General features: G+C 37.5%; 1 protein-coding gene across 1 annotated transcript in view; it reads right to left on the bottom strand.

Annotated features, from left to right (window-relative positions):
* MAN1A2 (mannosidase alpha class 1A member 2) overlaps positions 1–17,900 on the bottom strand; it is a gene marked incomplete at both ends in the record, with an annotated part of 123,752 nt that overhangs the window by 87,171 nt on the left and 18,681 nt on the right. Inside the window, one exon of the mRNA XM_079544012.1 lies at positions 5,713–5,968. Within this exon, the coding sequence (XP_079400138.1) occupies positions 5,713–5,968 (256 nt within the window). The remainder of the gene's footprint in view (positions 1–5,712; positions 5,969–17,900) is intronic.

Genomic DNA, 17,900 nt, shown 5'->3' with positions numbered 1-17,900 from the left:
TATTTGACCAGGTCCACCAACAGATAGGAAACAGCTTAGCAGTCATGTTTACCAGCTCTTTCAGCACTCTCAGGTGGATCCCATCTGGACCCACAGATTTGTGACACCCAAAGATGATGAAGTAGTAGGCAAAATATTCTAAAAGCAGCTAGAAATGTCATGACTGCTAGCACTCATTCTCAAGGGAGACTCCAACTTTCCAAATGCAATACAGCTGAGAAGGGAACTAGGAGATTCTCAGAATGTATGGAGTACAAATTTCTGACAAGTAGTGAGGGAACTGACAGGAAAGATGCCCCACTTGAGCAGAGAAGACAACAGACCTGGATGAAGAGAGTTTCTTCTGGAACATAGGAAGAAAAAGAGTTTATGACCTTTGAAATAGGCATCTCAGAACTACAATTACACCATGAGGCTATGAAAGGGTAAAAAGGCTTTTCAGAGGAATATTGGTAGGCTAGATCAATGGACCACATCCAACTGAATAGCATTCAATAAGGGTATGTGCCAGATGGTACATTTGGATCACAACCACCCCAGGCAGTAGTGTAGGCTTGGAGAAGAGTGGCTGAAAAGTTTCCCAGCAGAAAAGGACCTGGGGCTGCTGGTCAACAGCCAGCTGAACACGACCCAGAAGTGCGTCAAGGTGGTCAAGAAGATCAATAGTATCCCGAAACTTGGAAGAGATTGTTTTCCTCTACTAAGCACTGGTGAGATCACACCTTAAGTACTATGCTCTGTTTTGGGTCCCTCACTACAAGAAGGACTGAGTTGCTGTGGAATGCATTCAGAGAAAAAGTAACAAAGCTAGTGAAGAGTTTTAGAAAACAAGATGTCACAGGAGTTAAGTTAGTGGGTTAGCACGAAGAAGAGGCTGACGGGAGATCTTGCCCTCTACAACTACCTGAAAGGAAGTTGCAGTGCAGTGTCAGTCTCTTTTGTCAGATGACAAATAACAGCACAGAATGCCTTAAGTTGTGCATGGGGAGGTTTAGGTTAGATGTCAGTTTCTTCATGGAAAGACTGGTTAGGCATTAGAACAGGCCAGGGAAGTGGGTGGTCCCTATCTATGGGAGTATTTAACAAACATGTGGATGTCATGCTTGGGAACATGATTTAGTAGTGGAGTTGGTAGTGTTATGTTATAATTGGACTTGATGATCTTGATGGGTCTTTTCCAACCTAAATTATTCTATATCAGGCTGACTGACATCCCCCACGAGGGTCTGCAAATCTGTTTACAGTGGTCTCATCTGCCTGTTCCTCCCAGTCAGGTGGCCTGTAACACCCACTACAGCATCACCCTCATCTCCTCTTTAATCCTTACCAAAAATGTCTCAGCTTATTATCCATCCCCAGGCAAAGCTCCATGTATTTAAATTGCTGTGTCACAAAGGGAAACTACACCTCTTCATCTTCCCAGTCAGCCTTTTCTAAAGAGCATTTAATTCTGTCGGAACACTCCACTCATGGTGCCATCCAACCATGTCTCCCTGATTCTGAGGAGACTACAGCCTTGCTGCTGTACCTAAGTCACTGTTTCATTATATTCACTGCACTGCGTACATTCAAGTACATGGACCCCAAAGACACACTTCAGCATGCTAATTTCCCAGTAGAGGTTTTTTAGATTTCTCCTGAGTGCCTTGTATAAACTTCCTTGCTTACATTCAAGTGCTAGAAATCCCTGTTTCATCACTTCTGTGATCTCTTTGTGATACTGCCCCAGGTCTTTCATTTATCAACCCTGTCCATCACACCCTCAATGAGCTGCTGGTAGCTTTCTCTCTACCTCCTCCTCCTTCTGAGGTCACCCGTTCTGCTGACAAAGAGACCCTCACCTCACATAGTAAAATGGAGCCTCTCTCCCTTGCTCACCTGCAAATGGGGATCCCTGGTCATAGAACCCATAACCCTGTTATCGACACCATGTTTACGGCCAATTATTGACCTTCCTATGAGCGTTCCTCAACTCTTTACATCCTTGTAAAATTAACTGCATGTAATATAATACATATAGGCTTGTATGTAGAATTAATATGGTCATAATTTCAACAGTTCACAGAACTGCCGTTTATGGACTTGATTAAAATAAGCACTTCACTGTTTAGAATAAAGTATATACAGAATAATCTGAATGGGTTATTGGATTAAATACTCTATTTTAACAAGTGTATTAATTGAAGGCTGGCAGAAAGGCAATACTGTGAAATTAGCCTTAGTCTGAAATGAAAGAAACCTGAATTCTGAATAGTGTTCAGCTGTTAAAAAAAGAATTTACTCAGTCAAAGGAAAAAGTTAACTCTTTAAAGAACCAAAACACATTGAAAAACAGAATAACATCCATAATGATTACATTTAAGTGAAGCAAAAATACTCTGAACACTATCCAAAGGACATAATGGAAATTAAGTACCCCAAACTCCTAGTGCTCACGATGCAATTTATGTCTAATTTAACTGTGAAAGGTAGCCAACGACTTTCAATAACAGTTATATTCCTAATTTCTCTGCATTAGCCTCGAAAAGACATCTTAAAATCTTCTGAAAGATGAGACAAATCCCGCTTGCCCCTTTACAAAGCTATTTAATGTTTACATTAGTATAAAAAAATCACTGTTATACACAGTTAGTACAAAGTTAAAGTATACCAACAATAATCATTTTTAGATGTGTTTATCATTAAAATTGATTTAAATTTATTTCATTGATTTAAAAATGCTAACTTTTTTAGAGTCAGAAGAGCAACCCCAATTACTGGAAAAATACTACAAAGCTTTCATGGTAAGTAGTTGAGAAGAACTTGAATTCTCGAAATTGTTACTGTACAAGATGAGCCAGTGTACAAATTTATATAATTTTGTGAATTAATTCCAACTGAGAATAGTGACACACTAAATGCAAATATCAAAACTGAACAAGAAAATTCAAAAGCAAGAGATGCAGAATCTGCTTCTAGATTATTCCACAATCTTAAGAAGCATCCCTCTCTGTGCTTAGCAAACATTGCTATTATTTAAAGCTTTCAAAATACTTAATGAAACTCTCAACAGCATTCTACAATCCTAATTCACACATGCTTTTCTGAAAGAAAAAGTACTGAAGTATTGCCAAAACCAAACCTTTTTATACAGCAATATGCAAAAAAGACTTCACCAAAATGGTATTTCAAAAGAAAAAGCAATACATTTTTACATCTGTAAATGTGAATAGAAACTAGTCTGCCTCCTGACTGCAAATACCCACATGCTTGTTACATCAGCTAGTTTATTCTACATTTTCACCACGTGGTACTAGGTGAAGTAGGTTGCATAAATTCATTCATTTTGTGAATTCAAGTAGTCTAAAGCTGTTTGAGGAATGCTGTGCTCACAAAACATGCACCAGGACAATTCAAAACAAAGCAAGGCAAGAGCCAACTGCCTCCTCAGGAACACCTGGCATTTCAAAGCTTGACAGGCAGCCTCAGTAGCACAAGGAACTTCCCTGTGCAATTTTTTCATGTTAATCCAGGCAACTATGCTGTGTGTTAGAAGTGTTACATAGCTAGATGTCTACCTACGCTGGAGACATTGTCTCCTAGATATTTTTTTTTTTGTTCTTATTTCTGCATCTCAACTACAAAAACCATTTATGTTACTCTAGAGTGGTTGTGGGGAAAAAAAAAAAAAAAAAAAGTGAGACGAGCTGAGTAATGATGGTAACAAATTTCAACATGTAGAACTGTATCTCTGGAATCACTGCAGCAACCAGTTACGCACCTGGTATATCAAAAACAGATTTCAGGCAAAATAGTACTTTGCCAACGTTTTATCTCAGTCATATTATATGCACTGCACATAGATGTCAAAACCTTTAAGTATGTACAGAAGTCACCAAGCAAGTGAGTCTGCAACAACACTGGGTTCAGCAGCACTCATTTGTCCATTCTGACTAGTGGGCCTTCTATTTTTATATTCTACTGTCAGATGCATGAAGGATACCAACATCAGTATCAAGACAGACTCAGTGAAGGCAACTCACACAACAAAGAATCTTTGTCATGCTAGTACAATCCAGAATTATCAAGCACAACAGTCACACTGGTGAAGAATGCTCAGTAGAAAGGTATGATATCCTAACTGAAGTACTTACCTAATTAAAGCATAATTCCATGAAATCTTTGGTCTGGCTATAAAAGTTACACACTTCAGATGCCACAATAGCAGCCATAAACAACGCAGAAAAAAAGTCTCATTTATGTTTTCCACACTTAGAACAAAAAGTAGAAAAACCCTTCTACAGCATGAGATACATGGCAAGAATCACAAGAGTTAAGCCATGTAGACAAATTGCTACATCTTCAGGTGTAGATCAGAAAAACTGTCCAAAGTTCCCTTTTTTTTGTTATCAGCAAGAAAATCTGTTTTAACTTGAAGCAATTGTTTCCTCACAAAGTATACCTGCTGACACAACTTCAGTAATACAGATTACTATTCTGATTTTCAGTTTTCCCTCTAGTCCTAGGTTTGATCTAACTGAACTTCAGGGTTTTCTTAGACCAGTTCATCATCTTTAGCTGTGTTCAGTGCTTGCTCAAATTATTTTTCTACCCATTAAACACATCAGTGACAAACTCAAGATGTATTTAACTACAGTAAATTCCAGTTAAAATTACAGAAAGGATTTGCTACCTGTAGGTTCAAATAATGAACCATTCTACAGACATAAAGAATTGCTTATTACTTGTTAAGAATGTATTTCACATAGCCATCATTAATATCCACAGTAAAATCTGAACTTGGGTGACCTACCCACTGCATGTCACACACTCCAGCTTTGGTAATTCCCTATAACTAGGACAGCTCTATGACTGACATATTTATATGAGCTTACAAAACTCAGTGAAACTGAGCCCTGAGGTCCCAGATGTTCTTTACATACAGAGTTTGTGTCCCTCTACTTCTGGTCTGAACCATTTGTCTGTAAACCTAACCTGGGGGCATAAAACTAATAAGATCTGGGGTGGATGTGAAGGGGATAGAAAAAAAGGCCTATGATGTTTCTGTCAGACTAATTAAAAATACAGACTCAGAAAAATGCCTGATGTAAATAAGATACTGGCATTACCCAGGCAAAATACTGCAATGAATGTCACAAGTGAAAAGGATAAGATTAGAATCAGTATTCTGTGGTGTAGGCTGCCACATAATCAAAAGCTTAAGCCAACATATTAGTTTGAATATTTTACAGGTAAATGAGACAACTTACTTAAACTCCTATCTTTAGGAGTTACTTAAAACTCAATTTGAAAAACAAATACTAACTTGGCAAATTTACAAATATTAGAAGTAGGTTATTTTTTCCCCATCTTCCCATCTACTTTAAATATTTATCTTGTGACACACTAAAAGAAAATAAAAATATGCTTTCAATGGAACCTGACAAAGTCAAATACACTGCCCCTGTTCCATTCGTTAATGATAAACTTTGACCCCCATACCTAATTCAAGAAATCCCTAGCATCATTTTTAAATTGTTATCCCAAGAAATACAAACACTAACAGCAGAAAAAATGCAATAAAATGTCTTGATAAATGAAAAAATACTTGATTTATACTTCTGACTCACTGTTAATTAAGCAGATCTGTAGTCCTATTTTTCTTATATTGTTTCATGTAACAACAACTGAATACTGTATAAATAACTGTTACCAGACACAAGTTGTATTTACCTCTTTGATTTTGTTCCTCTTCTCTCGAATATCTGGGTCTGCTGGTTCTCCACTGTTTATCCCTATAAGATTTGGTAAAGGAACAGGGGGCAGTGGCTTGCTGTCTTTCTTTCTCAGTTCTTGCACTACTTTGTTCTTTTCAGTCTGAATCTCAGCTTGAATCTCATCACGCGATTTCTTCAATTTCTCCTTTGCCTCTTCCAGGGCCTTTTCATGATCTGCTCGGATCTTATTTCTCAGACGCTCTTCTTCTTCTCTAGAGACACAAATGCTAGTCAGCAACTCTTTACAAAAAAATACATCGGTTATAAACAAATTGCAGCTTCAAAAGTGAAGCCACATTCCAAGTTGCTTTACTTGGAATAATTCTAGTGATTCTGACAAGTTTCTACACTATTTTTGCAATGAATCTCAGAAGATAAGTAGTACACATTATACTGCATTGTGAGAAAACAGTTTTCTGAATTACACCTTTGCTCATCTACTAAAGAATTTAGAAAGTGAAAAGGCCTACATCCTGTACCTCAGTTACAGGATGTGTGCATAAGAGCATCTGAAAGCCAATTGGTATTAAAAATATAATAATATAATCAATAATCAATATTCAAATAATCTATATATCAATAATCAAATATAATCAATAATATAATCAAAGGGGTTCTTCCTCACCTTCTACAGAAGTACATACGTAAAGATCTGAAGTAACGGCTACAGAAAACTGCACTACTCTCTTTATGAGCAATGAAGTGGCAGCATTAGCTGCAAATCCCAACACGTTATGTTTTGCCTTTTATTTGATGCTTTTCATTCCAAACAGTACGGTCTATAAACCTCACAAGTTAAAGGCAGAAAATTATAAAGCAATTTAAGAACATACAGGCTTCTAGTAAAGTATGACTTTGAAAATCACTGTTGCCGAAGCCAACAACAACTTGTTCCAAACACATCTTCCATTGTGATCTTTAATGAACAACAGAAGTTGAGTTTCAGACAAAAAAATAAAGATTACTGTCTTAAAGTTGGTGTTGAGAGGTCATTCTAATGACAAATGAAAAATGACCTAAAAATACATCAAGGCAAAGAAAAATATACATTAGACTCTCAGTTTAACACAATCATTTTACACATAAAAGGATACAGAGTTGTTCAATAACTATGTAAGACAAGACAGTTGTGGGGACTGAAACAATATACTCTTCCTTCTGACACTCAACAAAAATGCTTATTCGTCAAAAAAGATTAAGGAGGAAGATAGTGAATAACAGAACGCAAAAATGGCACGCAGCATACCAAGTCAGAAATACCAAGTCAGATATACCAACCATGGCCTAACAGCTTCTAGAAGTTGTCCTAAATCACATCTTCTTTCAACACATTGAAAAAGTATTGCCCCCAACAAAAGGGGGCAAACACCACTTTACACAAGACAATCAAAAGCCAATCCAAAATTCAGAGAAAACAGAAACACTAGATCAACAATTGTCAATTATATACTTACAAAGAAAAGGCTTTTTTTCCTACAAAGCTCATTAAAAATATCTGGCATCTATTATAAACTAGTAACATCCCAGAGATTCAATCAAAGTATCAGATTGAGGTGCTGTGCTAGAATATTTATGTTGCAATATTTAGGGATATGGACAGACTTCACCAAGCTTTCAAAGCATAGCAAAACAGTTTTTATTAACCTCATACATCAAGACCATGTCCTGTTGACTACAGAACACTGCTTCTTTACATCTTTACCAAAAAGAAGTCAAAGAATAAAGCCAATATGTTGTGTTTTATACAAGGGCTGCTCTGAAAGTGATGTCTCCTATTTTATTATGTTTGCCCAAACATCAGAGGCAGATGGTGGTACAGTAGTAGAGCCTGAACCTTCCCAACAGTATTTCATTGCATTCTGTTGTCATGTAGCAGACAGTAGCAGAGGGGCAGTCTGACAAAATGCAATCTGACATGGAAGTGTCAGATGAAGCAAAGGTGTGGAACTGAACACCTCCACATGGAAAAATGACACTCAGTGACATCTACTAATGCTTACTAAATGTTTATGGAGACCAAATAGTCGATGTGAGCACAATGATGTAGTGGGTGGCGCATTCCAGCAGTGGGAACAGCAACGTGAAAGACAAGCCATGTTCCAGTCACGTGCAGCTGATATACCACAAAATGAAGAGTGCCTCAATCAGCTCATCTGTGCAAATTAGCAGATTATTACCAGGAAACTGCATTGAAGCCAACGTTCATGCATCAGAAACTATGGTGGCAATGTTGGAACACTACAAGGCTTGTGCCAGGTGGGTCCCACAAATGCTGACATAGAAACAGAAAGAACACCATATCCAAGTTTTTCAGGACCTACTGAACCAACACAGAGCTGAAGGTGACAGCTTTCCAGATCACATCATTGCTAGTGACGAGATATAATGTCACCACTATTAACCAGATTCAAAACAGCAGTCTGCAGAGTGATTACGTGAATTAATTCCCCATCAAAGAAAACATTCAAGAAGCAGCCTTCAGTGAGTAAAGTGATGTGCACTGTCTTTCAGAATAGGAAGAGAGTGAGCTTTCTAGATTCCCTGGAATCCATCAACTCTGACTGCAACTAACTAAGCTGAAGGCACAAATTTCCAGAGTCAGGCCAGAGAAGACAACCTCTCTCTTACCAGACAATAATGCCTGGCCCCATACCAGTTTGACGACCATGGAGCACACTGCCAGTTTTGGCTGGACTGTCCTACCATACTAACAGTATAGTCCAGATTTGGCACCTCCTGACTTCCACCTGTAGTCCATCTTTTATTGGCCCAAACATGGGCAACATTTTCCTAGCAGTAACATCCACACAGCAGGTGTGAAAGTGAGGGGGAAGTGGGAAAAAAAATCATCTCTGCTGCTGCTTTCTTTTTTTAATGACTATGGCATGCAGGCCATAGTCATTGCTTATGAAAATCATTGCTTATGAAAATACATAGCTAGTGGTAGACTTTGTTTAGAAATAGAGTTTTGTAGCAGAGAACTGGTTCTACCAAACAATATTATTGTTCTCTTTGTATATGTTGTAGTTTCTACTGATATAAAGAGAAGGCATTACTTTTGGAGCAACCTACATGTTTTAGAAGAAAGTAATTCTGCTCTTTCTAAACTGACTAATGCATTTTTAATAATGATTACTGGGATGTTTCAAGTATCAATATAATGTGTGTCTTACAGGAAGGATTTTAAAAATTCAAGAAGCCATATCTCAAACCTGAGGAATCAAGGCACTTTAAATATAAAGATTTTGCCAGATAATTTACAGAACTGGAATGATTTGAACTGGGGCAGAAAAACAACCCACAAATGAAAAACCAAAATATTTTAGCAACAACTAAGACTAGTCTAAGGACACGCTTTTCCTGAGGTATATATAGCAACCTGTTAAATCAGTCTTGATTGACTGAAACTTGACCTGCTATCCTAAAATGATAAGGCTGAATGTAACAACCACATTTACTGGTTTAAAAGCTGGTCTGATCTGAACAGTACCCTCATTAATATGATCTGACTATTGCACATCAATATTCAGACTTCCAAAAGAAAGTACAGCAGGTATCCTTCAGAACTACATACTAAGCATGCTTCTTAAGAAGGGCATAGCAGATCACATAACAGTTTAAGAATGGAAAAAAATCCAAAATGTTGTCTTTGACAAAATTTAAGTAGTACCAATATTTTCATCACTGTGAAGAAGAAAATGGCACTCAAGCAGACTAGAGTGGGAAGAAGCTCGTTACACTCCTGCTGTGGAACCTACCAAACTGACCTGTTTAGTCAGTGCAAAATAGATGAAGCCAAAGGAAAAGAACAAGAAGTCACCAACTTTTCCTGATGCTTCAAATGCATCATTTTGGAAACTGGAATCTTAAAGTATTAAAGCAACAATTACAGTCTACATTTCATAACAGAAAAGAGATGTAAAGTAAGGACCACTATGTTTTGAAATGCGCTAGTTAATGCAAGCTTATGTTTAGAGGAACATTCGGGCCAAAGTATTACTCAATGTAGATGATACAAAGCATGCTGAAATACTTCAATGAAATGTTAATGTATTAACTTGCATTTTCTGATTTTTAAACAATTTACAGTTTTTGTTAAAAGCTACTTTCAAAAGTCAACTTAAGCTAAAGATACCTAGAAGATTTAGAGATTCCACTTCATAAAGCAATTACACAATATTAGCAACACACATTATTTAACAGTCCGTAAGGATACTAGTTGTCAAATTCAGATAAATATTTGTATCATTTAGTTTAATACTATCATACCAATCCCTGTGGACTGTTCCATTTTGAGGAAACTGTATGACTATTAGCAGCTATCTTCCTAAGGATTCTCTACATCAAAGTGTAGTAAATCCAACTTTCAGTTCCAGAAATTAACAGTTCAAACTCCAAGTGTACTAGTCTGGACTGTTATCACTAAATATCCAGTCTATTTTTTAAGTTAGAATTTATACATCCCTTGGCTCCAGTCTTCAGTTCAAAAAAGCTCAAGGTCTTTTTTTAATGCACATTTAATTCTCAATTTAATGAAATCTGACATCACTTGATAACATGAATGTTCTCAGCAAAATGTTTTGTTACACCAACTGCCATATTAGCACTTAGTTTTTTCTTCTTTTTACTTATTAGGCTTGCATTAAAAAAAATAGTAGCATTATTGCCTTCTTATATTTCAGAATGATAAATGATGCAATGTTTTAACGAAAGCATTCACTGAAAGGCTTTCAAACTGAAGTTCTTCAGCCTTTTTTATCAGTATCATCCATAGCACATTCACATTTCACTTAAACAATGTGTAAAATGACTCAACTCCTTTTTATATCAAATTCAATCTCATTAATACTGCTGAACAGTTAACAGTCCTTCATTCCTTCAAATGTAGTACAAAGAAACAACTTTCAGAGTTGCTAAACATTATCATAAAAAGAGAAAAAGACTTTTACATTATCCATGACCCGCTTGTGGAAGACAGTAACTGTCTCGCAATTATATAAAAACTGCTCATATTCTAATGTGGCAGCAATGTTCTTGTTTCAGTAATGGATGAAGCTGAAAATGTGTAGCAGTTTTTAAATCTGAAACCATAATCTGTAGTCCTGAAAGCTTTTCCAAAGTGTTTTGATTCTTAAATGTTCAGTGAGCAATTCATGTATTTGGTAAGTATGTTTCTCCTATTCAAAATGCAGCTTCTGCAGACCAGTGATAGCCTATCTTCTGTCAAGAACTACTAATGGTTTTGCTAACACATTTAAATCCTTTTTCCAAAGAGTCAGCCTCACTGAAAAACGTGAATTTTTATAAGAAAATGATAACTGTGTGTCTTTCGGGACTTAATAAAAAGAACGTCCATTATAAATCCACATTAACCCAGTTTGCAGAAGATGCTTTAAAATAAGCGTACTTTTCTCACTGATAAAAGACCTTTTGGTAAAGCCTGGGGTTAACATGCATGTGCATAGAAGATTAACTATGTCTGAGTATTTACAGTGAATCTAACTCAGGGAAACGTGTCACTGTGGTGATGCGCTTTGTACAAGCTCACAAGTCTGCATTACCAAGATCAAGCACCATGAAGATTCTGTCTTTATCCTTCCCTGTAATTTTCAGTCCCAGGACAAGTAATTGGTGTTGAATCCAACAGTAATAATATAGAGCTCCATCACTCTGGCATCCCCACCTACTTTCAGATTCAAGCTGCATGAAACAGCTATAATTCAGAAAACAAGAACTCACATCTGTTACCACTTTTATCACTAAGTAAATGTACAGAATCTGCGATTCCTACAGCACTGTAATTCATTTAGATTCATTAAAGAAGTTGGAATTACAGCACTCTTTCCTTCATTCATTCAGCAGAATACTGAAGTGCTTAAAGAAAACATGCAGAGACTCAATAGAGATGAAAAATTCTAGCACTAACTGTGCGATCAGCCCAAAGTCTTCCAGAAAGTGACATTTTGAGACAAAGATATGAAAACAGTAAGATGAAGGAGAAAGTCAACAGGTATTTGAGGGAATTTACAAAGGATGGAACAAAAGCTTCTTGTGCATACAGATATTCACTGTGCAATTACCCATGATGGACAGCTTGAGCTGCTAGAAATGTCACTGCATGTTCCAGCTGAAGATATATTTTACCAAATATATTGAAGTATAAGACCTTATTGGAAGAAAAACACCCCTAAAAATGAGTATCACATTTCTTCTGAGTTCTTCAGCAATACAAGAGAAGGGAAAACACAATGAAGTTGTGAAGAAAATACTGGAAACATGACCAATTGAGACTCCCTGCTACCCCCAAAGTGGCATTCCAATTCCAAATGCCAACAAGCTTCCCATCCAGCATAAGAAAATTAATATGTGCAATTATCATTGCACTCAGATACTCAGAGAGACCTCAGAGAAGACCAAAGAACATATTCTCACTTTGTTTAAAAAAGACTAGAAACAACTGCAAAATAAACACATATCAAAACATATCAAATAGTTTCCATACCCAACTAACATCCCTGCCTCAGGGGATGTCAGCAAACTAGAACATTATAGAGCAATTTGAGAAAAATAGCCTAAACGCTTACTTAAAGCAAAAGCTGCTACAAAAGCTACACAGAATCATTGAGTGATAGCAGTTGAAAGGGACATCTGGATATCACCTATTCCAACTCCTTTGCTAAAGCAGGTTCCCTATGGGTTACGCAGGAAAGCATCCAAGCAGGTTTTGAATATCTCCAGAGAAAGAGACTCTACAGTGACTCCAGCTTGTTCCAGTGTTCTGTCATCTTCAAACTAATGAAGTTTTTTCTCATGCTAAGATGGAATTTCCTACGTATGTCCCCACTTTACACCCACTGCCCTTTGTCCTGCCACCGGGCTCCACTACAAAGAGCCTGGCCCCATCCACTTGACTCTCACACTTAAGATGTCTATGAACACTGATGAGATTCTCCCTCAGTCATCTCTTCCCCAGGCTGATCAGTTCAGGTCTCTTAGCCTTTCCTCACAAGGGAGATGTTCCAGGCCCTTAATCATCTTTGTGGCCCTCCTCTGGGCTCAGTTCTCCAGATGCAGCCTCAATAAAGTTGAGTAGAGGGGGAGGATCATCTTCAACTCGCTGGCCATGATCTTTGTAATGCACCTCAGGATACCACTGACCTTGGCCACAAGGGCAAACTGCTGGCTCATGGTCATCCTGTAGTCTACCAGCACACCGAGGTCCTTCTCTGCAGAGTTCCTGTCCAGCAGGTCAACCCCTAACGTCTACTGATGCATGCTCTTAATCCTTCCCAAGTGTAGGACTCCACACTTGCCCTTGTTGAGCCTTGAAAGGTTCTTCTCCACACAACACTCCAGCCTCTCCAAGTCTTCCTGAATGACAGCACAGCCTGTTGTTGTGACAGCCATCCTCCCAGCTTTGTATCATCAGCAAACTTCAAGGGTACATACTATCCCTTCATCTAGGTCACTGATGAAGATGTTGAATAAGACTAGATCCCAACAGCTTATCCTACAAACAATAGAGAGGTCCAAATATCATGAAATTACATTGGTAGCAACTTTAAAACAAGCAATATCAAAAGGATTGGGGATCAGACTGTTTTTTTGGCCAGAAAGAACCATAGAGAGACCCAACAAACAGTTTGATACCAAACAGAATGGCCCAGGTTAAAAGGGACCGCAAGGATCATCAAGCTCCAGCTCCCCCACCATGGGCAGAGCCACCAACCTCACCATTTAATACTAGACCAGGCTGCCTAGGGCCCCATCCAGTCTGGCCTTGAACACCTTCAGGGACAGAGCATCCACAACCTCTCCGGGCAGTCTGTTCCAGCACCTCACCACTCTCATAATAAAGAACTTCCCCCTGACATCCAACGTAAATCTTCCCTCCTTCAACTTAAAACCATTTTCCCTTGTCCTGCTATTATCTACCTTTTCAAAGAATTGAAACAAAGGCATACCAGAAACAGGTGCACATTTTTTGAACAATTACTGTCCTTAACTATTGCAGCTGCTTATGCAAGAGCGTTGTACAGTCTCCACAAGCAGACAAGAAGTCATTCAGAGGTGGTCACAAATTGTAAGGCTTGATAACAGAATCACCAAATGATACAATACACTACAAATACGCATGAGGTATGACCTTCTAGAGAGCAGTCACTAAAACTTCACATACCACGATGAATTTTAATGTCTCTCCTATCTTCTGTGACTAAACAGTTTTTTTTTTTGTTTTTTTTTTGTTTTTTTTTTTGTTTTTTTTTTTTTTACAGACCAGTTATTCATAACAAAGTTGCTTTCAAGCTTGTTTATAGGAGTCAAGACTCTATTTTTAAAGAAATCAAACTGAAAATTGAGTGAAGTAGGGAAAACTAGCCACCAACAACTGTTCTCCCACACACAGAAGAACAGCATTGGGTTACTAACACAAGACAACAAACGCTTTCGTTATAGTTTGAATTCTCAGCATATGGGTTGACAACAATTTTTTGACTCAGTGCCTCGAAAACATTACCTGCTAAGTACAGAACTTTATTTTCCCTCTAGGCTTACAGCAATAATTTTATATATATAAATATATATGTATAATATAAAAATATTAAATATATATATTTATAGACTATACATTTTTATAACATCCACACACATTACAAGCCCACCATGTTCTTCTAGTGTATGGAGAACACAGCTTCATGCCATGCAAGGACACTAGTTAGACATCTACTGCTTCTCACTGCCCAGAAGATTAACCAAAAGTGCAAGTTTCTTCAGTGGCTCCTTTCAGACAAAGGTGACAGGAAAGTTATTTCTAGCAGATTGTTATATTTGAACATGACATGAGTACTGTTTGTCAAACACAAATGAGAGCTTCTTTATTCAAGTCCCTTTATCCCCCTCTCCTCAGAAGTTATTTTTCTTCTTCTTATGATTTAGGCAATGCTTCTGGAAGCAGCTCTGGAGTAAGAATAAATAAAACTCTTGAAGAATATATTTAGAATTTTAAAAACAGAGACTGAACAACTCACAGAAGGGGCTGGTGAGTTGAAGCACGTGCCTTAAGCACAAAAAGCAAGTCCACCGCAAAACTAAAAGCCAGAAAATCCCATTGTATTGGGACCAAATTCAAGCTGACCATATAGGCTATCACAGAGCTTTCAGGTGCCTAGAAAGCCATTTACTAAAGTTTCATTTGGTGAAGAAAGGCAGAGATTTTCTGCAAACAGCAGCTCCCAGCAACTACATTCATAATAGTGGCTAAATATTTCTAAGAGCTAAGAAACCCCATGCATCAGCTCATGCAGGTTTTTCAGAAGAACCAGATTAACAGTTGCAGGAATATACGATTTTGTTCTTTTTCCCATTTCAACAGCAATTAACAAATATTTCACCAGTGAACAAATTACAAACTACACACTTTCAACAATGTGTACGCAGACTCACTATTTTGTGTGCAGCATCTCGTCACTCAAAAAACCAAGGTTAGAAAAAACAACGGATGCATAAAATTCAACAATAATGTAGCTTTCAACCACTACAGCTCAATTAAAAACCTTCTCCTTCAGATTCTTTTCCTTTGTATGATGCAAAATTTAATGCAATTAGGTCTGCCTCAACGCAAAAATAATCAAAGACAGGCACTATATAAGAATTTAATGGCTGTAGCTAATTACTAATGCAGCGTATTAAGATTGTGCAGAGGCTCAGTCAAAACACTTGTTAATAATATAAAAAATATTTTAAAGAATCAGTCTTATTAAAAAAATACTCAAAAGTCTAAGTCTTACTAGAAAACTTAGAAAGTTAAGAATTCTTTGTATTTTATCAAGAAACCCGAATCAGAGCAATGCTGCCATGTGCTCTATGTAAGAATATAAAACAGCATCCTGTCTCCTAGCACCATATTGACTGGAGCATATCATTTTCATTTCCAATGGACTAGAAGAAAAGCCGAAAAGGAAACTGGTATAGGAATAGAGAATTTGGTCAGAAAAGAAGTTAGAAATGAGCATCTGGATGCATATTATTTTGACGTAAGATACAGAATGCACCAAAAATACAGAATGCACCAAAATATTAGCAGCAATTAATTCTAAGCTGCAGAAGTCTATTTCAATTAATGGTGTCAAACTACAGAATTTTCCACTCTAACCCACTATCCAGCTGTTGCTATAGAAGTTTAGATGCATCAGCACATGCAGGTTTTTCAGAAGATATGTATATGTATATAGATATATATATAGCAATGTGTTTAGACTGTTAAACACAGAACGGGCAAACATCCTGCATGCTAGATTAGAATCATAGAATCTCTCAGGTTGGAAAAGACCTTCAAGATCACCAACTCCAACCTCAACCTAACCATACTACCCTAGCTCTAACAACCCTCTGCTAAATCATGTCCCTGAGCACCACATCCAAACGGTTTTTAAACACATTCAGGGATGGTGACTCAACCACATCCCCAGGGAACCTTTTCCAGTGCTTAACAGCCCTTTCTGTAAAGAAGCTCTTCCTGATATGCAACCTAAACTTACCCTGGTGCAACTTAAGGCCATTTCCCCTCCTCCTGTCACCAGTGAGAAGAGACCAGTCCCACTCTCCCAGCAATCACCTTTCAGGTATTTGAAGAGAGTAATAAGGTCTGTCCTCAGCCTCCTCTTCCCCAGACCAAACAGATTCTTTCCCAATTTGCAAGACTTAAGAGTTTGATCAAAGAATGATACATAGCTGGTCCTAAGACACTGAGAAAGCAACTACACATAACTGGTTTCTCATACAACAGCTGAGCAACATCTGTTTCCCAATAAAAACACATCTTTACAAAAAAGCACATTTACATGCAGGATGGACACAGCAGTCCCACTGTTGTCAGTAGCACAGATCAGATACTGAAACATATTCTCAAGCAAAAGGAACCAGAGCTTTACTGTTACGCAGCATCAAGTTTTTCAATATTACTTTACAGCCAGCTTGCTATTACTGTCAAAAATAAGCATCCCATAAATAAGCTTAAAAAGGCACAAAGCCAAGTACACAAGAAGAAAAAAGTGGTGCATTCTATAATCAGGTCTGTATCACAAAAGTTCTCACAAAACACAAAGCACTGCAGTATTATTCACACCATATCAGGTTCAAGTTTTACAGAGCTCAACTTGCTACAATCCTCACTGTTTGCTTTTCTTTATTCTACAAAAAAAAAAAACAAAAAAAAAACAAAAAAAAACACCACATACACTCATTTTTCAGAATGATTAAGATAAACTTGCTTTGATGGAAACTTTTTCCCAGCATAACCACAAACTTATTCAAGCTGCCTGATATCACATTAAACAGAATCCCAAGATTAGTCAGACTCAGATGCTAATTTTAGATTAAAAACAGACTCATCACCTGAAAACCAAGAAACTACAAGATTACAGGTTTCCACTATACCTTAATTTGCAGCCTCTCCTACACATGTAGAGCCACATTAAAGTTTCATGCACACATGCATAACCAGCACCTCCTACACCACTTAACATTTTCTGGAGTGAAACGCCATAGTTGGTTTGTGTGTTGTTTTTTGTTTTTTGTTTTTTAAATGTGATTCTTACATAACATTTCACCTAAAGAAGATGAATCATGAGTCCCATTTTTGTGAAGCACCAGTGACTGTTTCAGTATGTGCTCTGGAAAGCTTGCACTACACCATCAGCACTACTGTACTGACCTGCTACTCTTTCACACTCTCCACTAGCTTCATCCCCTGACAGATATGTCAAGATGGGACAACAGGCTCATAAGGCAGTTTTGTACAGGAAATTTTGAAGGAGATGAAGTCAGAAGTGAGCACAAAGCAACAACATACTAACTCTAATCACCCACATGTAGAGCGATACAGACAGCATCCTCATTCTCACATTTGGAAAGAGTTTCTAGAGACATGAAGAAGATCTTTTGGTGTGACTGAAAAGGCCCGAACAGTCCCCAGAAACTGAACCAGTCTTAAAGCAGGAGTTTTATTTATTTCAATTTTTTTGTCCTTCACACTCACATGATAAAAGAAGGAATCAGCACATTTATCAATTACAGAATGCTCTTATTCATGTAGTTTAGCCCAATAACAGAACACTGTGGTATTAGTTTTCATTAATATGCTAC

Source organism: Tetrao urogallus (genome assembly GCF_951394365.1).
Source record: "Tetrao urogallus genome assembly, chromosome: 1".
In the NCBI taxonomy this organism is placed as follows: Eukaryota; Metazoa; Chordata; class Aves; order Galliformes; family Phasianidae; genus Tetrao; species Tetrao urogallus.
This window is presented reverse-complemented; position numbering and strand designations above follow the sequence as displayed.